At 51.7% G+C, this 25,718-nt stretch overlaps 1 protein-coding gene across 3 annotated transcripts; it reads left to right on the forward strand.

The window, feature by feature from the left end:
• Positions 1-263: 263 nt before the first annotated feature.
• LOC119956461 (modulator of macroautophagy TMEM150B-like) lies at positions 264-24,710 on the forward strand. 3 transcript variants are annotated; one of them, XM_038783728.1, is made up of 8 exons: positions 264-298; positions 2,968-3,130; positions 9,688-9,762; positions 15,069-15,128; positions 17,667-17,734; positions 19,721-19,848; positions 20,629-20,806; positions 23,744-24,710. In XM_038783728.1, the coding sequence occupies exons 3-8, from the start codon at positions 9,698-9,700 to the stop codon at positions 23,926-23,928; spliced, it is 684 nt and encodes a 227-aa protein (XP_038639656.1). In that variant the 5' UTR covers positions 264-298; positions 2,968-3,130; positions 9,688-9,697; the 3' UTR covers positions 23,929-24,710. The 3 variants fall into 3 exon arrangements, with proteins under 3 accessions (XP_038639656.1, XP_038639657.1, XP_038639654.1); XM_038783729.1 differs by having other exon boundaries at positions 2,968-3,074; XM_038783726.1 differs by lacking the exons at positions 264-298; positions 2,968-3,130 and adding an exon at positions 3,299-3,545.
• The last annotated feature ends 1,008 nt before the right edge of the window (positions 24,711-25,718 follow it).

Consider the following 25,718-nt stretch of genomic DNA (forward strand, 5'->3'; position numbering starts at 1 on the left):
GAAGTTACTTCAGGCCTGTGGCTGCCACAAGGCACTGCCCCACGCCCGGGACCTTCCACAGCCACACGGGCAGGCCGATGGGGCTTCGGTTTAACATCTCGTGCGAGGGACGACACAGCCAACAGTGCGGCACTCCCTCGCTCGTGCGCCGGAGGTATTCGCTTTGATTGGTTTCGCACTGAAAGGTCCCGAGGTGGATTTGGACCCAAAACCTCGAGACTCCAAGGCAAGTCCCACGCTGGCGCCGGAAGGAATGTCGGCAACTTGGAGCTGGCCGCTCGACTACAGGAGGCAAGCAGTACGCTCAAAATAATGATTTCCTGCTTTGTTCGTTTATTCTTTAAATACCGGGCGACCTGTTAGCTCAGGCGGCTAGAGTGTGATGCGGAATGATGCTAATAGCGTGGGTTCAGTCTACCGGCTGGGTGTAGTGGTTTTAAACAATCCCTTCATGGGATGTGGGCGTCGCTGGCTGGGACCAGCATTTGTTGCCCATTCCTTTTTTTTTCTTCTTTTTTTAAAAATTTAGATTACCCAATTATTTTTTCCAATTAAGGGGCAATTTAGCGTGTCCAATCCACCTACTCTGCACATTTTTGGGTTGTGGGGGCAAAACCCACGCAGACACGGGGAGAATGTGCAAACTCCACACGGACAGTGACCCAGAGCCGGGATCGAAACTGGGACCTCGGCGCCGTGAGGCGGTTGTATGTTGCCCATTCCTAATTGTCCCTTGAGCAGGTGGTGGTGAGCTGCCTTCTTGGACCTGCTGCAGCCCCTGTGTTGTAGGCATACCCACCGTGCCGTTAGGCAGGGGCTATGGCAAATTGCCTACCTCCTAGATATCTCTGTGCCCAAAGTGCCAAATACCATTCGCCGGCAGGCAGGCCTGGACTAACGGCGGTGTCTCTGGATGTGGCAAGTGCGAAAGATCACAGGTGCTCAGTGCCTAGGCCGAGGGCTGGGTAATCATGTTCAAATGCATTCAATTGAGCCCCCCCCCCATCCCCCCTCCTCTGTGGGCGGGAATCGCGTGCCGTCGCCGGCGCGGGAGGGGCGGGGAAAAACCGGGGAAACGCGTTCCTCCGGAGAGAATAGCGTTTCCTGACTCTCCCCAGATTTTCAGGCCGCGTCGCCGTGCTCCCGCAGGCGGATGTGGGCTGGCCGCTTCTCGCATAGGGGGGTATTTGCCAACCCCTCCCCCCACGCGGTGAACTGCGTTTCCCGTTACTAATACCCACCATCACCGGGGAACCTGCGGGCGGCCGGGGGGGGGGGGGGGGGGGGGGGGGGCGGTTGCCATCGGTGGGACCGGAAGATCTCACCAGCGGGAAGGTCCGTAAAATCTCGGCCAGAGAATTGACATCAATTAAGCAGGCCATTCAGCCCATCAAGCCCATGCTGCCGTTTATGATCCGCGTGCGCCTCCTCCCAACCCCTCTTCATCTCACCCCATCTGCGTAAACTTCTATTCCTTTCCTTCCCATGTTCCTTGTTACCTTCCCTTTAAACACATCTGTGCTAATCACTCCAGGGACATGAAATTCCACGATCTCATGTTCAAAGACGGTGGGCGGGATTCTCCATCCCGCCAGTCATGTTTTCCAGGCACGGCGTGCCCCCCGCCAGCAGTGGGATCCTCCGTCCCGTTGGGAAACCCGGGGGGGGCTGGTGCGCTGCCGACGGAAAATCCCGCAGGGTATGTCATTTGGAGTGGTTGGGGTCTGGAATGCGCTGCCTGGGAGTGCGGGGGAGGTTGATTCAGTCGAGGCGCTCGAGAGGGCATTGGATGATTGTTTGAATAGGAACAATGTGCAGGGGGGATATCAAAATCCTTCACTCTACACATTGATTATCCCGGTCCGGTGCTCCACGTGCGGCAAGGTTTTGGGTGACAAGTGGGATGGCGGAGTACACAGAGGGCGATGCACCCCATACATTGCCCTGAAACTTTGCTGCTGCAGACAGTGCTGCTGGCTCGCGGGGATCTGATCGAAAAACCCTTGAACTACGCGCCTCTGGTGAAGTGATAATTTTTGGACCGTGCTGATGGAAACTGTTAGTCGACCCTGCCTGGTTCGCTGGCTGGACACTTGCGTGTCGGTCGGAGTTGTCTGCTTTGTAATTCACACTTTTAGGACTGGATGAAGAGAACATTTTTTCATTTTGCGGCCTATGCTGTGAATAAAAGGGGGATTTGACTGGTTAAGGAGGTTGCGGAAGGGCACTAGGCCATGATGCTCACTTGGAGAGCCGGTGCAGATGCGATGGGCCGAGTGGCCTCCTTCTGCGCTGTGATAACCCCTCACGGGGATCATAAGGGATCACTCGATCTCCCTGAGGGGCTCATGGAGTACGGGTTCCCATGGTAACGGGCAGAGGCCCTTCCAGCTGGGACTCGTTATCGAGCCTTCTTTAAAATAAATTCAGAGTACCCGATTCGTTTTTTCCAATTATGGGGCAATTTAGCGCGGCCAATCCACCTACCCTGCACATCTTTGGGTTGTGGGGACGAAACGCAGGCAAACACGAGGAGAATGTGCAAACTCCACACGGACAGTGACCCGGAGCCGGGATCGAACCCGGGACCTCGGCGCAGTGAGGCAGCAATTATCGAGCCTTTTAAATTCCATCCCAGACCCCGACTGGGAGTTCCTGTTCGCCCCGGGCTGGGACACTAATGTTCGCCCTGGGTGCGGCTTCACTTTCGAGCTAAAATAAATTTGGTTCAACCTTTATCTTCGCGTCTCCTGGATGAGCCATGACCCACAACAATTCCGTCTTACTGGGCTTATTGTGTTAATATAGCAGCGATAGGAGATTGAGATAAATGACTCTAAAATCCTGGCTGCGTAATCTATGGAGGTTGGTAGCATTTTTATCGGGGAAAAAAAAGGAAAACTTATCTATTTGAATCCACGATTCAAACTAACCCTGTTAACTGTGATTTTTTTCCCCCCACCTCAGGGCAAAATTATATACTCCACAACCTTATTACTGAGCACACACGGTAACTCTCTCTGAATGAAGTTCAAGGCTTTCCAAATGGAAATTCTGTCTCTGCACGTGTAGAGGTAAAGTACGCACAAGGGATTGGTTCTATTACTTTCACTTTATCACTTGGAAAGAGGTGAGTGAGCTGCGTTTGTAACTATATATAAATAAGTATAAACGGCAAATTAAACAGGAAATTGGATTTAAAAAATAAATTCAAAGCCCCCTCCCCCCCCCCGCCCTTTCTGGAAAATGCTAGTTGGCTAAGAGTCGCAGAACCAAGGTTCAGTTCCTAGTCTGTAAACTAGCCTCAGCTGTACGGCCGCCGCCCCGCTCCCTGCAATAGGGAGAGAGGACAGGAAGACTGAAGAACTCAGAAAGCCATCAGCCGGGATCCCGAGGTCCTGATTCCACGCCTGGACCAGACTGGGTCAGCCTCTCCGACGAAGCCCCACACAGCTGAACATGCCGAACTATAATACGAATCTTTAATCACCTGAGTGCGGCATTGGAATATTCCTCCACAAAGTTGTCAGCCGGGCAAAATTCTGGTAGGCGAAGTAATCCATTAAAAGGAGCAACATCTTTTTTTTAAAAGAAAAATACTTAGCGTTCGTTATCTGACCTCAAATTTGTTCTAAGTATCTTGTGTGCGCGTGATTCTGTTCATTGCTTCATTTCATAATTCTGGGAGTTAACTCTTTGTGAGCTGTAATTAATTGCAAAGCAAGATCAAAATATAAATTAATTACGGCAAGACGTTTGTTTTCTTTGGGGGGGTGTGGGCGTCGCTGGCTAAACCAGCCCATCCCTGATTGCCCTTGAACTGAGGGGCTTGTCCGGACGTTTCAGCAGGCATTTGAGAACCAACCGCATTGCTGCGGGTCTGGAGTCGCCTGTAGGCCAGACCGGGTAAGGACAGCAGATTTCCTTCCCTAAAGGACATTAGTGAACCAGATTGGTTTTTTTCCACTTTCCAATTAAGGGGCAATTTAGCACGGCCAATCCACCTACGCTGCACATCTTTGGGTTGTGGGGGTGAGACCCACGCAGACACGGGGAGAATGTGCAAACTCCACGCGGACAGTGACCCGGGGCCGGGATGAAACCCGGGTCGTCGGTGCCGCGAGGCAGCAGAGCTAGCCACTGCGCCACCGTGCCGTCCTCACCAGAAGCGTTTTTAAGATAATTCATAGAATCCTTACAGAGCAGTAAGAGGCTATATGGCCAATCGAGTCTGCACCGACTCTCCGAAATAGCACCCCTACCTAGACCCATTCCCTCACCCGACCCCCGTAACCAAGTCCAACCTGCATATCTTTGGACGCTAAGGAGCAGTTTAGCACGGCCAATCCACCTAACCTGCACATATTTGGACTGTGGGAGGAAACTGGAGCACCCGGAGGAAACGGCAGACATGGGAGAAGGTGCAAACTCCACACAGACGGTCACGATTGACGATGGTTTCATGATCACCATTACTGAGAGGCTAACTTATTATTTGGGGTGGCACGGTGGCACAGTGGTTAGCACTGCTGCCTCACAACGCCAGGGACCCGGGTTCGTATCCGGCCTCGGGTGACCGTGTGGCGTTTGCACGTTTCCCTGCAGCTGCGCGTGTTTCCTCCGGGTGCTCCAGTTTCCTCCCACAGTCCAACAATGTTAGGTGGATTGGCCATGCTACATTGCCCTTTGTGTCCAAAGACATGCAGGTTAGGTGGGGTTACAGAGATAGTGTGGGGGGGGGGGGAGTGGGCCTAGGGAGGCTGCTCTTTTAGAAGGTCGGTGGAGATTCGATGGGCTGAATGGCCTCCTTTTGAACTGGAGGGATTCCATTCCAGATTATTTCAATTGAACAAGCTGCCATAATAGTATTTGAAGCTAAATCTCCAGAGCATTAGCTTGGGTTTCTGGATTACTAACCCAGCGAATGAAAAATGTTGGAAAACCTTTGTCGGAATTCTCTGGCCATTGGGATTCTCTGTCACCACCGGCAGCGCACCCCCGCCCGCGGGTTTCTTGGCGGCTTGGAGTGACTTCAATGGGAAACCCCATTGACAGGTAGAGAACTCCGCCGCCAGTGTACGGCGCGTGGCCGAGAAACAGGTGGCTGGAGGACCAGAGAATCTCGCCCCTTATAACCTACACCAATAACTGGGTCCTCCAAAGCTTACCCAGTCTCTTAGCCACGGCACGGCAGCACAGTGGATAGCACTGTTGCTTCACAACGCCAGGGTCCCAGGTTCGATTCCTGGCTTACGTCACTGTCTGTGCGGAGTTTGCACGTTCTCCCCGTGTGTGCGTGGGTTTCCTCCGGGTGCTCCGGTTTCCTCCCACAAGTCCCAAAAGATGCGCTTGTCAAGTGAATTGGACATTCTGAATTCTCCCTCCGTGTACCCGAACAGGCGCCGGAATGCGGCGACTAGGGGCTTTTCACAGTAACGTCATTGCAGTGTTAATGTCAGCCTACTTGTGACACAAATAAAAATTATTATTATTAGCCTTTCTTATGGAATGATAGGCAAGGCAACACACAATCTTCTCCCAGAGTTACCAACCTAAGTATTTGCCAATAGCCTAGTGCCGGTGCAGACTTGATGGGCCGAATGGCCTCCTGTTGGACTGTAAATTCTATGAAAGCAAAGTGTTCAGACTCTCTTTTGTTACATTTTCTAAAGAAACAGGCTTGTCCACATGGCTGTGTGAGGCTGTCTGTTTATGCAGCCCTCGCGATATGGGGAGGGCGGCGCAGTGGTAATATCACTGGATTAGTAATCCAAAGGTTAATTCTCCGAGGTCATGGGTTCAAATACCACCTTGGGAGCTGGTGGAATTTACATTAAATGAATTAAAAAATCTGGAATTAAATATTAGTCCCTCATAATGGTGGTGTGAAATTATCAATGCTAGTCGTTAAAAACGACCCCACCTGGTTCAGTAATGCGCTCGGGGGAAGGAAATCTGCCATCCTCTCTTGGCCTGGCCTACCATGCAACTCCAGGCCCACAGCAATGGGCGGGATTTGCCGTCTGTTCACGCCTCGGGGAATTTCCGTGCCCACGCTGGCGTGCAGGTTTCCCGGCGACAAGGGATAACGACAACGGGAAATCCCGTTGACAACAGCGGGCCGAAAAGCACGCGGTGGGGCGGTTGGTAAACCCCGCCCAATGACTGCCCTCTTAAATTGCCTGGCAAACCACTCAGTTCAAGGGCAATTGGGGTTGGGACACCAGTGCCAGTGACACCCACATGCATGAAAGAATAAATAAGCAATGCTTTTGCTTCGCAGCACGGTAGCATGGTGGTTAGCATAAATGCTTCACAGCTCCAGGGTCCCAGGTTCGATTCCCGGCTGGGTCACTGTCTGTGCGGAGTCTGCACATCCTCCCCGTGTGTGCGTGGGTTTCCTCCGGGTGCTCCGGTTTCCTCCCACAGTCTAAAGATGCGTGGGTTAGGTGGATTGGCCGTGCTAAATTGCCCGTAGTGTCCTAAAAAAGTAAGGTTAAAGGTGGGGTTGTTGGGTTACGGGTATAGGGTGGATATGTGGGTTTGAGTGGGGTGATCATGGCTCGGCACAACATCGAGGGCCGAAGGGCCTGTTCTGTGCTGTACTGTTCTATGTTCTATGTTCGCTATAATATTACACTGGCCACATAAATCTGACCAAGTAATCTTTTTTAAAAATAAATTTAGAGTACCCAATTATTTTTTTTTCCCAATGAAGGGGCAATTTACCGCGGCCAATCCACCTACCCTGCACATCTATTGGGTTGTGGGGGTGAAACCCACGCAAACACGGGGAGAATGTGCAAACTCCACACGGACAGCCGGGATCGAACCGTGAGGCAGCAGTGCTAACCACTGCGCCGCCGTGCTGCCCCTGACCAATTAATCTTAGCCTGTGAGCACTGATCAGGTGGTGCGTTCATTTCTGCTGCTGGACGTAAAATGGGGAAAAATATACATTGTGGGTATCACCGGTGTTTTGCAGTAAGAAATATAGAACAAAAATATGTCGCAACTAGACAGTGATTCTAATAAGAGGGAGAAATATTGATGCAAGCCCTTGTGCAAAGAAGAATATCTGCTTGTGGAGATTAAAATCCAGCCACAAATAGAAGAGAACCTGTTGGAAAAAGCCACGGAGAGAGGTTAACTGAACTATGCCAAAGAATAAATATAGAAACTTTGGTCAAGTAAATATTTAATGATTATAAATAGTTAATATCCTGACTCTGAACTCCTGCAGAGATCCACATTGATATAGACGTCTTCTTGACTGATCCCTGGCGGTGTACTGAATACAAGCTATGTGGGATTTAATGGGAAAGGGCAGGGAATGAAAAACATTCAAATTATGACTTACTTAAGCAAACTTAACTGCTTGAAAACCGCAGAAACATGTTCAGTGAGCAGGGAATGTACGTGTGACTTTGCTTCCGAAACGATTTCGTGAAAGAAAGGACGATCGGGGGGGGGAGTAAGAGGTCCTGTTGGATTGTTATTTCTTCCCCTCCCATCTCCTGCCAACAAGGCGCAGATTCTCTTCAGTGCATGATAGTGTCGGACTATTCGGCTACGTAGGGCATCGCACGGATGCTCAAGTCCGCCACCGCTCCCCCCACCCCTTCCCATCACCCGAATCAGTGGATGAGGTGGTTGCCCCTTCAACTGAATCCATTTAAAACTGCGGCCTTCTCCTTGGTTTGGCGCACAAGGTGGCAGGGCTACTGGCTTAACCATCAGTGCAGCCCTTGAGGGCTAGTACCCAACCCTAGCAACGGATTGCTGTGGAAGGCCTAGCGGATGCAGTATTCGCGCAGAGTCTCCTTACCCAGCGGGAGCGCCATAGGCGGCTTTGTGGCCTGAGAGGATTTTCCGGCGAGGAGAGATTGTGTAGGCCAGGCCAAGTATTACTCGGAATTTAGCGCGACAAGAGATAGGACAGACGAAATTCTCGAGGAGCTTGACAGAGTAGATGCTGAGAAAAGGTTCTTCCTGGGAGGGGAATCCAGAAACTGGGGTCGACCGTTCAGAATAAAGGGAGTCGGCCATTTTGGATTGAGATGAGGAGAAATTTCTTCGCTCAAAGGGCTGTAGGTGTCTACCCCAGAGGGCGGTCTGTCATCGAGTACATTCAAGCCAGACGCCGATAGATTTTTTTATTTGGATATTTAGGGCAAGTGTGGGAAGTGGAGTTGGGGCAGAAAATCAGCCATCAACGGTGGGGCATCCTTGAAGGGCCACTCCAGCTTTGTCTTTTGTGTGTTTTTTTATGGCCTCACCTGGCCAGGTTCACCACGAATTCCAAACAACTGAACAACGGGCAAGTGCTCAAAGCTGCTGAACGAATCCCCGGGAACCGTATTTTCATTTAAGAGGCAACGCCTTCAGGAGAGAAGGAGAATGACAGGCAGAGGAATGGCAAGCGATCAATGCCCCAAATGGCTTGACAGATTCTTCCATTGTCGCTGGCCTAACCTGTGGCGCACGTTTTCCTGCAAATGAATAAATAAACTTCCCCCGCCCACCCGATGCTACTCTATAGGAAGAGAGTCTGTCTGAAGGGACAACAACGGTGGCGCAGTGGTTAGCACTGCTGCCTCGTGGCACTGGGGTCCCAGGTTCGGTCCCGGCTCTGGGTCACTGTCCGTGTGGAGTTGGCGCCATCCCCCCCGTGTTTGCGTGGGTTCCGCCCCCACAACCCCAAGATGTGCAGGATTGGCCACGCAAAATTGCCCCTTCATTGGAAAAAAATTAATTGGGTACTCTAAATAAATAAAAAAATAGAGGGACAACAACATACACCAGATAAACATGAACATAACCAATTAGACTTAGAACATAGAACAGTACAGCACAGAACAGGCCCTTCTGCCCTCAATGTTGTGCCGAGCCATGATCACCCTACTCAACCCACGTATCCACCCCACACCCGTAACCCAACAACCCCCCCTTAACCTTACTTTTATTAGGACACTACGGGCAATTTAGCATGGCCAATCCACCTAACCCGCACATCTTTGGACTGTGGGAGGAAACCGGAGCACCCGGAGGAAACCCACGCAGACACGGGGAGAACGTGCAGACTCCGCACAGACAGTGACCCAGCCGGGAACCGAACCTGGGACCCTGGAGATGTGAAGCATTTATGCTAACCACCATTCTACCCTGCTGCCCCAGGGTACTTGAAGACATTTTCTCAGCATCTACCCTGTCGAGCTCCTTAAGGACTTCGTATATTGGCCGGAAATCTCCGGCTGTTGGGATTATCCGTTCCCGCCGGCAGCGCAACCCCCCGGCTGTGGGAAGAGAGAATCCCGCCGCCAAGAAACGTGCGGCTGGGGGAGCCGGAGAATCCCGCTCGTTTTGATTGTTTTCCATGGTTTAAATTGAACAGAAGGCAGGATTATGTGGCTCGAGATGATTTCACTGAAGAAGATTCAACAGGAGCCTTAACAACCTCAATCTGTCCGCAAAACGCGCAGCGATCAGCGGGCAAACGAACTTCTTTTAAGCATTGGGTCCGTTTTGGGTTAAAATCTGGAGATATCTCGAATTCCAGTCGAGAGCTTATGGACGTGCAGACACTGGCTCTCAGAGGTGACAGCTTGAGGCAGGTTCTGCGGTCTATAGCAATGGGTAATGCCGTGTCTCAGAGTAACTAACTGTTGGTTTCCCCCTCCGTTTCAGACCGTCAAGGATGTGGGCATGGAGTTTACTCCCCATCCTGCTGGCAGTCACTGCGGCGGGCGGCTGCTGGGCCGTGTAAGTATGCCACGGGACCGGGCGCATGCCATGTTTACGGGCGTCGCCACGACAATCCGGGTCAGATTCACACCGGGCCAGACGAGTGATTGGAGCACGAGGTTCCACGATTCGCCAATCTATCCCCTTCCCAATTCGCTCGCTATGCACCCGGAAAACAACCATGTCGGCCGCTGCACTGCTCCGGCAGCCCAAGTCGTTCACTAATGGCCTTCTGGGAACCAGTCACCTTTATCTTGAGACTGGCCAACAGTTCCCCACGTTTTGAGCTCAAAGTCTTAATGCAATCCCTTGCAAGGAGGGATGGGCAGTAATTCTGCCCCTTGCCAATGTTTGCTCACAGGCTGAAGACAAATACTATCTGAACGCTCTTTCCTGATTCATTCCTCTTCTAGGATCCATTCGGCCCATTGAATATGCACCCTCTGAAACAGCACCCTCCCCTACAACCCCACCTAACCCTTGGACACTAAGGGGCAATTTAGCACGGCCAATCCACCTAACCTAAACATCTTTGGGCTGTGGGAGGAAACCGGAGCACCCGGAGGAAACCCACGCAGACACGGGCAGACTCCGCACAGACAGTGACCTGGAATTGAACCCGGGTCCTTGTGAGGCAGCAGTGCGAGCCACTGAGCCACCCGCCCGGTCTGCAAAAGGCCAAATCCCTCCCCATCATCCTCCATGTTCTACCAACAGCAACTTGCATTTAAATAGCACCCTTACTGTGAGAGAACCCTAAAAGGCGCTTCACAGAAACTGGGACGTAGAAGAGAGACAATAGGACGGGTAAGTAAAGGATTGGGTGAAGCCATTTGTTTCCGAAGCTTACGAAAAGGGGACAAAGAGGCGGAGAGGTTCAGGGCGAGAATTCCGCTGTTGCTAAAATTGACAACATTTTTAAAGGGCTCGACAGGGCTGATTTAGAAAGGACGGGCGAGGTTCTCCGGTTCCGTCTGTGGCGGTACGCCTCGCGAGTGAGAACGGAGAATTTGGCGTTCCAGCCAAAACCCCATTCGCTCTCAGCGGCGCAAGTCCCATCCACGAACGAGGGCGGGAGATTTTGGCCGATGTTTCCTTTAATTGGAAGAATGGATTGTATAATCTGGGGGTGCGAGGGGAGGGGTGGGGGTGGGGGGGGCGACACAGTCTCAGAATAAGGACAGGCCATTTAGGACTGAGATGAGCTGGAATTACCTCGCTCAGAGAGTAGTGAATCTTTGCAATTCTTTACCCCAGGTACGCTGATTCTCGTTCATTCCGAACATTCGAAACAGAGATGGATAGATTTCTAGATACTCGTGAATAAGAGGGGACAGCGTGGGGAAAATTGCATTGAGGGAGAAGGTCAACCACGATCTAGTTGAAGGGCTGGGCAGGCTCGAGGGGCTGAATGGCCTATTTTGTTGGGCAACACCTTCCAAACCCACGACCACTGCCATCTAGAAGGACAAGAGCGGCAGATACATAGAACAGCACAGTACAGGCCCTTCGGCCGACTATGTTGGGCCGACCATTTATCCTAATCTAAGATCAACCTAACCTACACCCCTTCAATTTACTGCTGTCCATGTGCCTGTCTAAGAGTCTCTTAAATGTCCCTAATGACTCTGACTCCACCACCTCTGCTGGCAGTGCATTCCACACACCCACCACTCTCTGTGTAAAGAACCGAACTCTGACATCTCCCCTGTACCTTACTCCAATCGCCTTAAAATGATGTCCCCTCGTGACAGCCATTTCCGCCCTGGGAAAAAGTCTCTGGCTATCCACTCTATCCATGCCTCTCATCACCTTGTACACCTCTATCAAGTCACCTCTCTGCCTTCTTCGCTCCCGTGAGAAAAGCCCTCGCTCCCTCAACCTGGGAACTCTACCACCTGGAGGTTCTCCTCCAAGTCACTCACCATCCCAAATTGGAAACATATCGGCCGTTCCTTCACTGTCGCTGGGTCAAAATCCTGGAACCCCCTCCCTAACAGCACTGTGGGTGTACCTACACCACATGGACTGCAGCGGCTCAAGAAGGCGGCTCACCACCACCTTCGCAAGGGAAACTATGGATGGGCAATAAATGCTGGCCTAGTCTGCGACGCCCATATCCCGTAAACAAAGGGCAACGTGATATAGGCCCAATAATCTGATTTCATGGTGATGATTGAGGTTGAATATTGGAGCGAACTCCCAAATCTTCTTCATTATGGTGCCGGGGGATCTTTTACGTCCACCCAAATAGGCACAAGGAGCTTCGGTTTAATGACTCACTCAAAAGACGAGGGGCGGCATTCTCTGACTCCCCCGCCGGGTCGGAGAATCGTCGGGGGGGGGGGGGGCAGCGTGAATAACGCCCCCACCGGCTGCCGAATTCTCCAGCGCCGGGGATTTGGCTGGGGCAGGAATCGCGCCGCTCCCCCCCCCACCCCGGTGATTCTCTGGCCCGCGATGGGCCGAGTGGCCACCCGTTTTAGGCCGGTCCCACCAGGGTAAATTACAGCAGGTACTTACCTGACCTGGCTCCGCAGGCGGCCTCCGGGGAGGGGGGGGGGGGGGGGCACGAGGGATCTGGCCCCGGGAGGTGCCTCCACAGCGGCCTGGCCCGCGATCGGGGCCCACCGATCTGCGGGCGGGCCTGTGCCGTGGGAGCACTCTATTCCTCTGCATCGGCTGCTGTGGACATCCGCCAAGGCCACGCGGAGATGAACCCCCCCTGCACATGCGCTTGGATGACGCCAGCACACGCCGGCACTTCCGCGCATGCGCCAACTCGCGCCGGCCGGCGGACGCCCTTCGGCGCCAGTTGGTGTGTGGCGCCGAGCCCCTTCCACGCTGGCTGGTGCGGCGCAAACCGCTCCGGCGCCGGCCTAGCCCCTGAAGGTGCGGAGGATTCCGCACCATTGGGGCGGCCCGACGCCGGAGTGGTTCACGCCGCTCCTTCGCGCTGGAGTTGCCCGGCCCACCGATTCCCGCCTGAGCACTCCCGACAGTGCAGCACCCCCTCAGTGCTGCGCTGGCCTTTGCTCAAGTGCTGGAGTGCGTCCTGAAGTCAGAACCTCGTGAGGCCAAAGTGCTATCAACGGGAACAGAGGTTTCTCGGGATCGAACGTAACTATGAGGTAAGATTGGGTAGCTTACGTTTAAATAAGTGAGAAATAATTTTAGATCGAATACTGAGAAGAAATGCTTTTCTTAAAGAGGGAGACATGGGGCGGCAGGGTGACACAGTGGTTAGCACTGCTACCTCACAGCGCCAGGGACCCGGGTTCGATTCCGGCCTCGAGCGACTGTCTGTGTGGAGTTTGCACTTTCCCCCCGTGACGGCATGGGTTTCCTCCGGGTGCTCCGGTTTCCTCCCACAGTCCAAAGATGTGCCGGTTAGGTGGATTGGTCATGCTAAATTACCCCTTAGTGTCCGAAAGGCTAAGTGTGGTTAACGGGTTACGGAGATAGGGTGGGGTAATAGGCCTAGGTTGGTTGCTCTTTCCAAGGGTCGGTGCAGACTCAATGGGCCGAATGACCTCCTTCTTCACTGTAGGGATTCTATGATTCTGGTTCCCAGTAGGCCATTCGTTTCTACGATTCTATGATTCAATGATATCTGGTGCAAGGAATGTGAGGCAAGTAGGTTCCTTTCAAGGTGGATACTGTACGGAAGGGGCTAGCATACAGGTGTGGTGAGTTGAAATGGGCCGAATGGACATTCTGATTTTTAATGTGCCCGTTTGCTGCTACACTGCACTTAGCTCTAAGCATGATTCACTGTGCTAAGAATTTTGAATTGATTGAATCTGATAAAGCGCGATGTGGAAATGTTGAAATTCATATTGCTTCTGACTTTATGGAGATGCTGGATTGAGCTTGTTCTGTGTTACCCAATGTAAGTCACACCAAAGGATCAAAGTCAAAACACATACCCACAGGAGTACTGGTAACATCTGAGATATCATTGACCACGTGCCCTGCCTCAAATGATCAAAGGTTGTTGAGGTATTGGTGTGTCACAAACCAGGAAGATGGTTTCTCCGATCTCCAAGCTGTGTGTTTCTGGGCTGTGCTGGGATTTTCTCATGAGGGGAGGTTGTGTAGGTTGGGCCTGTGCTCATTGGAGTTTAGAAGAATGAGAGGCGACCTTATTGAGACATGTCGGATTCTCAGGGACTTGACAGGGTCGATGCTGAGAGGTTGTTTCCCATTGTGGGAGAGTCTAGGACTAGAGGGCATCATCTCAGAGTCAGGGTTCGTCCATTGAAAACATTTGAGATTAAAAGAAAATAATTTTAGAGTACCCAGTTATTTTTTTTTCCAATGAAGCGGCAATTTAGCGTGGCCAATCCACCTACCCTGCACATCTTTGGGTTGTGGGGGTGAAACCCACACAGATACAGGGAGAATGTGCAAATTCCACACAGTGACCTGGGGCTGGGATCGAACTGGGGTCCTCAGTGCCGTGAAGCAGCAATGCTAACCACTGCGTCACCATGTCGCCCTTATGAAAGACAGAGATCATAGAATCATAGAATTTACAGTGCAGAAGGAGGCCATTCGGCCCATTGAGTCTTCTCAGAGGGTAGTGAAGTTGTGGAATTATTACCACCGAGAGCTGGAGAGGCTGGGTCAGTTAGTATGTTCAAAGCTGAGAGAGACAGATTTGTAATCAGTGAGGGAACATAGAACATACAGTGCAGAAGGAGGCCATTCGGCCCATTGAGAGGAAACCCGAGCACCCAGAGGAAACCCACGCAGACACGGGGAGAACGTGCAGACTCCGCACAGACAGTGACCCAGCGGGGAATCGAACCTGGGACCCTGGCGCTTGCAGAAGGATTTCCTTACTTTTACACTCCAACACCTTTCAATAAAAGCCAATATATTATTTACCTTCCTAATTGCTTGCTGTATCTGCATGCTAACTTGGTATTTCATGTACAAGGACACCAGACCCCGAATCGAGGGTTATGGGGATAAGGTGGGAACGCAGGTTTCTCTTTTCAAGCTGCATTTATTTTGTTGGAAGGCCGGCATTTCCATTTATTCCGATGTGCCTGAATATTTATCTTTCACGGGAGTTTAACTGTCGCCAACCTTCGGACTTTTAGTGACTCTTTCTCTGATAGTTTTCGCCTGGTCCGCGATTGTGTCATTGTGAAGTTCAATAACCATTTAAAAGTCAGCAATCCTATCAATCACCGGTTCACAGTTTAACCCCCTCTTGCCTGGTTCATTTTTCGTGTTGTCGTATGTGGTCCCGCGTTTGTGTCAACCCAATGCATTTTACGCCAAACTTAATTTTCTTTGTAAATTTTCCGCAGGTTCGGAATGGCGATGGTAAATGAGTCTGTGAACATCACAGTGCAATTCCCCTACATCAGGTAATTTCGGAATATTGCATGATTTCCCGCACTTAATAGTGTTGGGATGTGGGGTGTTGTCAGACATGAGTGCCCAGTTGCTTCCTGATATCCCGGCTGGGCACAACCAATGTTGTCCCAATTTAAAGCTTTCAAACCTTACGGGATCGTCCTCTTGCGCCCGCTTTCCACCCCTCCTCACCTGAAGACTCTCACTTTTCCTTCGAAACAGTTCCAGGTGCAGCGTAACCCACTTCCGCCATGTCCCAAATCGCAAGTGGGCGGCACGGTGTCACAGGTGTTAGCACTGTTGCTTCACAGCGCCAGGGCCCGGGTTCGATTCCCGGCCTTGGGTCACTGCCTGTGCGGAGTCTGCACGTTCTCCCCGTGTCTGCGTGGGTTTCCTCCGGGTGCTCCGGTTTCCTCCCAAAATTCGTGCTTGTTGGACAGAATTGGACATTCTGAATTCTCCCTCCGTGTACCCGAACAGGCGCCGGAATGTGGCGACTAGGGGCTTTTCACAGTAACTTCATTGCAGTGTTAATGTAAGCCTACTTGTGACAATAATAAAGATTATTATTATTACACTGAGGGTGTCGACAGCACTGTGTCTCGCTGTTTTGTTGTACATTTTATGTATATTTGATTTGCCCTTTATAAAAATTAATTTCTGGGATGTGGGCATCGCTGGTTAGGCCTAGTATTTGTTGCCCATCACTAGTTGCCCTTCAGAACGTGGTGGTGAGTTGCCATCTTGAACCGCTGCAGTCCTTGTGGGGTAGGTACGCCCACTGTGCTGTTAGGGAGGGAGTTCCGGGATTCTGACCCAGCGACAGCGAAGGAACGGCCGATCTATTTCCAAGTCGGGGTGGTGAGTGACTTAGAGGGGAACAGGTGGTGGGGCTCCCAGGAACCTGCTGCTCTTGTCCTTCTAGAGATGGTGGTGGTCGTGGGTTAGGAAGGTTCTGTCGAAGGAACCTTGGCGAGTTACTGCAGTGCATCTTGTAGATGGTACACACGGCTGCCACTGTGCGTCGGTGGTGGAGGGCTGTAGACTCGAAGGACTGAATCGCCTCCTTCTGCACTGTAGGCTTTCTATGGCATCCACAACCATCAGGAAAGACTGAACAGGTTGGGTCTAGAAAAGAGAAGGATCACTAAAATATGAAGGAGATCAATTGGGTAGACATGGTGTGGAATTTTACAGCGTGATTTTGAGATGTATAAAATTATGAGGGGCATAGATAGAATAAACAGGAAGAAATGTTTCCCTGTGGTGGAGGGATCAATGACCAGGGGGCAGAGATTTAAGGGAAAGGGCAGGAGGTTTAGAGGGGATGTGAGGAAAAATCTGTCACCCAGAGGGTGGTGGGAGTCTGGAACTCGCTGCCTGAAAGGGTGGTGGAGGCAGAGACCCTCACAACATTTAAGAAGTATTTAGATGAAATGAAAATCGCTTATTGTCACGAGTAGGCTTCAATGAAGTTACTGTGAAAAGTCCCTAGTCGCCACATTCCGGCGCCTGTTCGGGGAGGCTGGTACGGGAATTGAACCGTGCTGCTGACCTGCCTTGGTCTGCTTTAAAAGCCAGCGATTTAGCCCAGTATGCTAAACCATCCCCTACCATGTGCACTTGATTTGATTTAATTTATTGTCACATGTACACCGAAGTACAGTGAAAAGTATTTTTCACGGCCGAGGGAACGTACACAGTACGTACATAGTAGACAAAAAGAACAGAGTACATTGACAAATGGCACATCGACAAACAGTGATTGGTTACAGTGCGGAATAAGAGGCCAAACGAAGCAAATACATGAGCAAGAACAGCATAGGCCATCGTGAATAGTGCTCTTACAGGGAACAGATCAGTCCGAGGGGGGGAAGTCGTTGAGGAGTCTAGTAGCTGTGGGGAAGAAGCTGTTCCCAGGGCGGACAAGGCCAAGAGCTGGAAAATGGGGCGAGAATAGTTAGGTGGTTGCTTTTGACCGGCGCAGATGCGATGGGCCGAAGGGCCTTTTCTGTGCTGCACGACTCTTGACTATCTTGCAGCCCCGCTGAAGTCAGTGGACCTCTGCACGGCTCGCCCCCTGACGAGAGCCGCATAATTCCGCCCACACAGAGGTTGAATTCCGCAGGAGTGTCCAAAAGCGAGGGGCGTAAATGGGAGATAGTCGCCAATGAACCCAGTAGAGAATTCAGGAGAAACGTCTTCACTGGAGAACATGGAAGTCGCTGCCAGAGGGTGTAGCTGAGATGAAGAGCAGAGAGCAGGGGGAGCCGAATAGAACACACGAGGGAGCACTGACTGGATTGATACGCGGGATAGGGTTAGACGAAGCAGGGTTGTAGGAGATAAGCATGGAATAATCTCTGGCAGTGATCAGTTGGGCCAAATGCCCTGTTTCTGCACTATAAACCTTGTGTAATGTAAGGACGTGTTTGTCGGGACCAGAAGGTTCCGCTGGCGGGTAAGGGCCAGAAATCCCGCCCCAAATTACCATTCGCTCGTGTGAGTGAGAAACGCTTGACCTTTGACTTTCTGATTCCCCCCCTCAGCGTCTGCGGCGCAGAACCTCCCCAGAGCTGCATTTTCGCCCAAGTCATGAACGTCGGGTCTTTTCTGGGTGAGTAGGCCACGGATGCCATCTTCAATTCGGTTTCCTTTCGAAAGAACTATTTCAACCGGACCTCAGGGAGGAGCAAAGTTATTGCCCCTGAGGGTTATCGAGTGAATCGCCTGCTTGGTGTGGAGCCAACGCCACAACGCAGTGTCACAAAGAGCGGGGGATCGATCGCTGGTTGGCGCCAGGTTACCCAATGATAAAGAGCGAGGGGCCTGGCCAGGGTTGCCCACTGTGCTTGGACATATTCCTGGAGGTTTCATCACGTGACCACCTGCCTCCAACCGTCCCAGCCCCCTGCTGTGGGTCATCTGACATGCCTCCCGTTGCCCCACCCTGCTTTCCTGAACGGATTCGGAAATCGATAAGACATCATTCCCTGATCGGACGGTACTTTTGATTCAACATTTTCCAATTAGGGGGCAATTTGACGTGGCCAATCCACTTACCTTGCACATCTTTGGGTTCTGGGGGTGAGACCCGTGCAGACACGGGGACAATGTCCAAACTCCACACGGACAGTGACCTGGGGACGGGATCGAACCCGGGTCCTCGGCGCCGTGAGGCAGCAGTGCTAACCACTGTGCCACCGTGCTGCCCTAATTGGATGGTACTTGACTGCCAGTCAAAAAGCCTTTTTTCCAATCTCCAATATTTTTCCAATATCTGCCCCTGCTGATGATCTGTCCACAGGGTTTGCTTATAGAGGTTGATCCTCTATTCCTGGAGGCCTCAGGTTAATCCTGGAGGGTTGCAAGGGGCGGGGGGTTTCCCATTCCCAATCCAATGATCACCAGTGGCCGGCGGCAAAACATAGAAGACTCATGTTTCTCTGAGTACGCTGTCTCCTACGATACACGGCATTCCTTTGCAGGATACGGCACAGCCATGCAAGATTCGATTCCGACCATGGGTCACTGTCTGTGCGGAGTCTGCACGTTCTCGCCGTGTCTGCGTGGGTTTCCTCCGGGGGCTCCGGTTTCCTCCCACAGTCCAGGTTTAGCGGGGTTACAGGAATAGGGTGGGGGGACTGGCGCTGGGTCAGATGCTCCTCCAGCTCGTCGGTGCAGACCCAATGGGCCAAATGGCTTTCTTCTGCTCTGCAGGGATTCTATGATATTCTATGGTTACCACGAAATTCAACAACAGGGAATTCGGAAGAATCTTCTGGAGCCAAAGGGTGATGAGAATGTGGAATCGCTACAGCAGGAAGTGGCTGAAGCTATGGGTGTATTTAAGGGAAGGCTAGAAAAATACACGAGGGAGAAGAGAGTGGAGGTTATTGTTAATTCAAGGGATGTGGGCATTGGCTGTCTGGGCCAGCGTTCATTGCCCGTCCCTAATTGTCCCTTGAGAAGTCGGTGGCAATCCGCCTTCTTCAACCGCTGCAGTCCATGAGATGTAGGTGCACCCACAGCGCTCTTAGGGAGGGAGTCCAGGCTATTTGACCCAGCGCTCGTGAGGATCTGGGAGGGGAACTCACAGGTGGTGGTGTTCCCCATGCATCTGCTGCCCTTGTCCTTTGGGATTGTCGCGGCCGTGGGTTTGCAAGGCGCTGTCGAAGGAGCCTTGGTCGCAATGATGGATTGAATGAGCAAGCGCGAGTGGAGCATGGGTGCTAGCATGGACGCGATGGGCTGAATGGCCATGTATCCTCTGCAAATAAGACAGAAAAGAGACACAAATGTGGGAAATAAATCCGAGACTCATCATAAAGGAAGACCAGAAAGATATTACATTTATATAGCACCTTTCATGACCTCAGGATTTCCCAATGAGCGGCTCTTGAAGTGTCTTCACTGTTGAAATGTAGGAATTGTGGCAGCCATTTTGTACAGAACAAGCCCCCGAAACAGCAAAATGATAACAACTAGATCATCTGTCTCTGCTGTTTCATCTCTCATGACCTGAAAAGTGGCCACATTGTGAATGACACACGATTCGGAACGGATGTTTTTGATTAAAGGCGCTCTTTCTCGTTCTTTGCAGTTACTTGGGTTTGCGTCATCAGGTACCAGCAAGTGATAGACTATGGACACCAGTCGGCCCTGAACATCGTCAGTCTGGTGGCCGGGTGTTTGAGTGCAGTCGGGGGCTCGATGGTGGGGAATTTTCAGGTAACTCGTCACGTTAGGCTCCCGCTCAGCGTCAGAAGCGGGGAGGCGGGGTGGCAGGGTGACGCAGTGGTTGGCACTGCTGCCTCACCGCGCCGAGGATACGGGTTCGATCCCGGCTCTGGGTCACTGTCCGTGTGGAGTTTGCACATTCTCCCCGTGTCTGCGTGGGTCTCACCCCCACAACCCAAAGATGTGCAGGGTAGGTGGATTGGCCAGGCTAAATTGTCCCTTAATTAGAAATATTTAAAAAAAAGAAGTGGGGAGTTTCATTTCTTGGCAGAGTGCTGCAGCTGGTGGGAAAAAAACAGGGGGGGAGGGGGGAGGTTTGAAGCCGCTGTCCCCAAGTGTCACTTTAAGTAAGGGGCGGGTCCCTGGACGTAACACTGGAGGGGTGGGCTCTGATTGCACCCGGGAACTATTGTCCCCCAAGCTTTTGTTTAATTTGTTTTAAAAATGCAATGCATTCTCCATGGCAGTGCCTCAACCAATCGGAGCTAACTTGCCAAACGATTAGCATATTTTTCTCATGCGGTATAAATTGTTGTTCCCTTTGAAATTTGGCATTCTTACATCTGATGAGTGCAAGTTGAAAAACTTCGACACCATATGTCTCTCTTCTTTTCAGCGAATCCCAAGTCCTGTCCTACTAAGTGACAACGTAGCTCATTATTGGCTGGACGCATCATGTTACTTCAAGTAATTCAACCCAGTCAGGGGGAGGCGAGCAAGGAACGCAAACTTTGCCAGCAAAGCTAACCCCTCCGTTTATTTTCTCCACAGACCGTCAACCAGATTCACGTGCACCTGGTGGGGGCCTTTCTCGCGTTCTTTATCGGGAACGTCTATTTTTGGCTGCAGGCGGCACTCACCTACAAGATACAACCAAGGCATGGCGGGAATTGGATTGGCCCAGTTCGGATCATCTGCAGCCTTGTGTGCACAGTCTGCCTCTGCCTGGGTATCCTTTAGCCACGAGGCAATATGTTAATTAACAGCAATTCCGTTGCCCCCGCCTGTGGGTTTCCCGGGGGGGGGGGGGGGCTTCAATGGGAAATCCCATTGGTAACTTGACCCTGATGCTAGGCCTTGAAGACCAGAAGGCCTCAGGCTCTACTCATGGTGTTGTGTTAACTGCTTTTAGGTGGGCGCAGGAGCACGGACTCTTTGATTGCCCTCTGGGCCTCAGCACTCGAGGGACAGTATGGGGGGGGGGGGGGGGGGGGGGGGGGGGAAATAAGTGGGGTAGGGGTAAAATCAACCAGAATTCTTTCTCACATTAGAAAGCCAGCCGATTAGGATGGATATTGGAGCGTTTGGGGAATATTCTTTTTTTTTTAATTTAGAGTATCCGATTCTTCTTTGTTTCCAATGGAGGGGCAATTTAGCATGGCCAATCCACCTACCCTGCACATCTTTGGGTTGTGGGGGTGTGAGACCCATCAGACGCGGGGAGAATGTGCAAACTCTGGAACTCTGGAAACTTTATGGAATACAATGTTGACAAATGTGAGGTTATCCATTTTGGTAGGAATAACAGCAAACGGGATTATTATTTAAACGATAAAATATTAAAGCATGCCGCTGTTCAGAGAGACTTGGGTGTGCTAGTGCATGAGTCACAGAAGGTTGGTTTACAAGTGCAACAGGTGATTAAGAAGGCAAATGGAATTTTGTCCTTCATTGCTAGAGGGATGGAGTTTAAGACTAGGGAGGTTATGTTGCAATTGTATAAGGTGTTAGTGCGGCCACACCTGGAGTATTGTGTTCAGTTTTGGTCTCCTTACTTGAGAAAGGACGTACTGGCGCTGGAGGGTGTGCAGAGGAGATTCACTAGGTTAATCCCAGAGCTGAAGGGGTTGGATTATGAGGAGAGGTTGAGTAGACTGGGACTGTACTCGTTGGAATTTAGAAGGATGAGGGGGGATCTTATAGAAACATTTAAAATTATGAAGGGAATAGATAGGATAGATGCGGGCAGGTTGTTTCCACTGGCGCTGAGGACCCGGGTTCGATCCCGGCCCCGGGTCATTGTCCGTGTGGAGTTACATAAGAACATAAGAACATAACAGACAGCAGAACTAGGGGGCATAGCCTCAAAATAAGGGGAAGTAGATTTAGAACTGAGTTTAGGAGGAACTTCTTCACCCAAAGGGTTGTGAATCTATGGAATTCCTTGCCCAGTGAAGCAGTTGAGGCTCCTTCATTACATGTTTTTAAGGTAAAGATAGATAGTTTTTTGAAGAATAAAGGGATTAAGGGTTATGGTGTTCGGGCCGGAAAGTGGAGCTGAGTCCACAAAAGATCAGCCATGATCTAATTGAATGGCGGAGCAGGCTCGAGGGGCCAGATGGCCTACTCCTGCTCCTAGTTCTTATGTTCTTATGTTCTTATGTAACTCCACACGGACAATGACCCGGGGCCGGGATCGAACCCGGGTCCTCAGCGCCGTGAGGCAGCAGTGCTAACCACGGCGCCTCCCCCATTCGGGGACTAGTCACTTCAATACAACTTATGAGACTATAAGAAGGTTGAACAATTAGGTTTTTACCCACTAGAATTTGGAAGAGCAAGAGGCGACTTGATTGAAACTCTCAAGATCCTGAGGGGTGTTGACAGGGTGGATGTGCAGAGGATGTTTCCTCGTGTGGGACAATCGAGAACTAGAGGATCACTGTTTAAAAATAAGGGGTTGCCCATTTAAGACAGAAATGCGGAGCATTTTTCTCTCTCCGAGGGTCCGGAGTCTCTGGAACTTTCTTCCACGAACGTATTGAATGGGAGAGCAGGCTCGAGGGGCCTAATTCATATATTTGTATGTAAGACAAATCAGGGGAGAAAATCCTTCTTCTCGTACATGGTAACCTGGAACCAAATCATCGCTTGCCTTTGATGACTGAGGCATAAAATATAAGAGCGTGGAAGTTGCAAAGGAGCGGTATAAAACGCTGGTTAGGCCACAGCTAGAGGACTGTGTGCAGTTCTGGTCGCTTTGGTAATATCATGCATGAAGGCAATGCAAGGGTTAATGAAGTTTATACAGACAGCCACTAGAGGGAGCTAGTCCGATGAGTATATAAGGGATGAGGCTAAGCCTTGTGGGCCAGAAGAAGATACAGACAAGCAGATGAAGGTTAGAGAAGATGAGGCGTGAGACAGAGAGAGCAAGTTGTGTACTTGAGAGTTCTGCAGTTGGAGACAGCTTAGTTGAATACTTTAACCTTCTACTTTAGGAATGTGAACAAATCATAGTAAGCAGTGCAAATAAATTTATAGTTTTGTTCGTTAACAAAGCTTGTTGTTCTTTGTTCAGCACTGTGCATCCAAGCCATCCAGATAAAGCAAAGCAGAGGACACCATAGTCGTCACACTATAGGAAGGAAATGATTGCGCTAGAGAGGGTGCAGGGGAGATTCACCGGGATGTTGCCTGGGCTGGAGCGGTTCAGCTATGGAGAGCGGCTGGATAGGCTGGGGCTGTTTCTCGTGGAGCAGAGAAGGCTGAGAGGGGACCTGATTGAGGTACCAAATTACAAGGGATATAGATCGGAAGAAACCTAGAGGGGTTAATAACCAAGGGGCATAGATTTAAGGTATGGGACAATACTTGTAGAGGCAATTTGAGGAAATAACCTTTTCACCCAGAGGGTGGCGGGATCTGGAACTCGCTGCCTGAAAGGGTGGTAGGGGCGGGAACCCTCACAACATTTAAGAAGCACTTAGATGAGCATTTGAAACACTGTAGAGCACACGGCTATGGACCAAGTGCTGGATAAAGGGATTAGAGTAGATAGGTGCTGGATGGTTGGCGCAGGCAAGATGGGCCGATGGGCCCTCATTCTGTGCTGTAAAACCCCATGAATCGATGACTCCGCCTGTTTCCTTGACCGTTCCGACAGTGGTGTTGCTGCACAGTTTGAAGAGGAGAACGGCGGCGGCGATATGCGAGTGGGTCGCCGCGATGATCCTGCTCCTCCTCTTCGGCCTGTTCGCGGTGGATTTCCAGCACATCGGTGGCCATTACTTCCACGTGATTCAGGAGAAGAGCAGAATCCAAAACTCGACCACCACGTTGGAGTTGTAGCAGGAGCGACATGGGAACGTGACGCCCATCCGTTCCTCAGAGAAAAGTAACGTCTTACAGGGCCCGACCTTCGCTGCTCCCGGCGTGCGGCGGGGGACGTTTTGTCACCTCAAAAGATGCTATAGAAATGCAAGACTGGCATTGTATGAACGAATGCAAAGCATCGGCCTACCTCAAAATTGGGGAAAGGTGATTAACATTGTTCTGCTTGTTCTTAATCCACCTTGTTTGATCTGTGCATCTCTGCCTGGTATTAAGGTGACATTCACCAACCCCCACCGGTCAGTCAACTCATCAAATTGTTGTGGCGGACTGACTGGGGGGTGCGGTCGTCACTGTGCCTGACCATGTCGGGGTGCTGGATTAACAGCAATAGACATTACAAATGCATTTCTATAGCACCATGCTCTAATCTCAGAGTGTCCCCAAAGTGCTCAACAATCAATGAATTACTTTGGAAATGTTCGGAAGTATGGCGACACCAACCTGTACCGCATAGCACCTGGATAATGGGGGGAAACAGTCCAAGGTGCTCCACAGGGGCCACGTAAGGAGATGTTAGGGCAGCTTGATGAATATTTAGAATGAAGAGGTAAGCTTTAAACAGAGTCTAAAGGAGGAGGGGAAGATAGAGAGAGAGAGGTTTAGAGAGGCGGTTGCTTGGAACTTAGGGTGTTGGCTATTCAAGGCACAGATACTAATACTGGCAAGATACAACTCAGGAATAAACAACATGCCAGAATTGGGGGCGGCACAGTGGTTAGCACTGTTCCCTCACAACACCAGGGACCCGGATTCAATTCCGGCCTCGGGTGACTATCTGTCCTCCCCGTGTGTGCATGGGTTTCCTCCCACAGTCCAAAGATGTGCCGCTTAGGTGGATTGGCAGTGCCACAATTGCCCCTTAAGTGTCCAAAAGGTGAATGGGTTGGGTGGGGAGTGCTCTTTCAGAGGGTCGGTGCAGACTCTATGGGCCGAATGGCCTCCTCCTGCATTGTAGCGGTTCTATGATTTGGAGGAGCGCAGAGGGTTTTGGGCTGGAGGGGATTGGGAGGGGTGAGGCCAATTCAAAGCTATCACAAGCGTTTTCAAATTGCGACGGGCTACTGTCGGTTAGCGGACATGGGGGTGATGGGTAAACGGCAGTCAGTGGGCGGGACTCTCTCAGCCCGGGGCCGGGCCGAATCGCGCCACACTGCCCCGACTCCGGCACGCGATGCTCCGCAAATTGGCGCTGGCGTGGTTGGTGCGGCGCCGGTCGATTCTCGGCCCGGGATGGGCTGAGCGGCCATTGTGAAAAACCCGAGTCCTGCCGGCGGGGTCCACTCCTGTTCTCAGCCGGCGGGAACTCGGCGTTGGAAGGGTCGGGGGGGGTGGCCTGTCAGGGGGGGATGGGGGGGGGGGGGTCCGACCCCGGGGGGGGGGGAACCCCCGATGTGGCCTGGCCCGTGATCGGGGCCCACCGATCGCCGGGCCGGCCTCTCTGGCTGGGCGGCCTCCTTTCTCTCGTGCCGGCCCCTGTAGCCCTGCGTGGGGCCGACACGTTGAAGGGAGCCACTGCGCATGCGCGCGTTGGCGCTGGTGCCACTGCACATGCGTGGATCCCGCGGCGCCCAGTTCACGACAGGATCAGCAGCTGGAGCGGCGTGAACCGCTCCAGTGCCATGCTGGCCCCCTGTAGGGGCCAGAATTGCCGTGTTGACACCGTCGAGAGAACGCGACGCCGTTTCCGACGGCGTCAACACTTAGCCTCAGAATCACAGAATCCCGCCCAGTGTGTCCGCAGCCAG

Source organism: Scyliorhinus canicula, chromosome 23 (genome assembly GCF_902713615.1).
Source record: "Scyliorhinus canicula chromosome 23, sScyCan1.1, whole genome shotgun sequence".
Lineage (NCBI taxonomy): Eukaryota > Metazoa > Chordata > Chondrichthyes > Carcharhiniformes > Scyliorhinidae > Scyliorhinus > Scyliorhinus canicula.

Coding starts and splice junctions, on each gene's coding strand:
- LOC119956461 (XM_038783728.1), top strand. CDS start 9,698: ATGTGGGCATGGAGTTTACTCCCCATCCTGCTGGCAGTCACTGCGGCG. Junction 9,763..15,068: donor GCGGGCGGCTGCTGGGCCGT/GTAAGTATGCCA, acceptor AATTTTCCGCAG/GTTCGGAATGGCGATGGTAA. Junction 19,849..20,628: donor CGATGGTGGGGAATTTTCAG/GTAACTCGTCAC, acceptor TTTTCTCCACAG/ACCGTCAACCAGATTCACGT.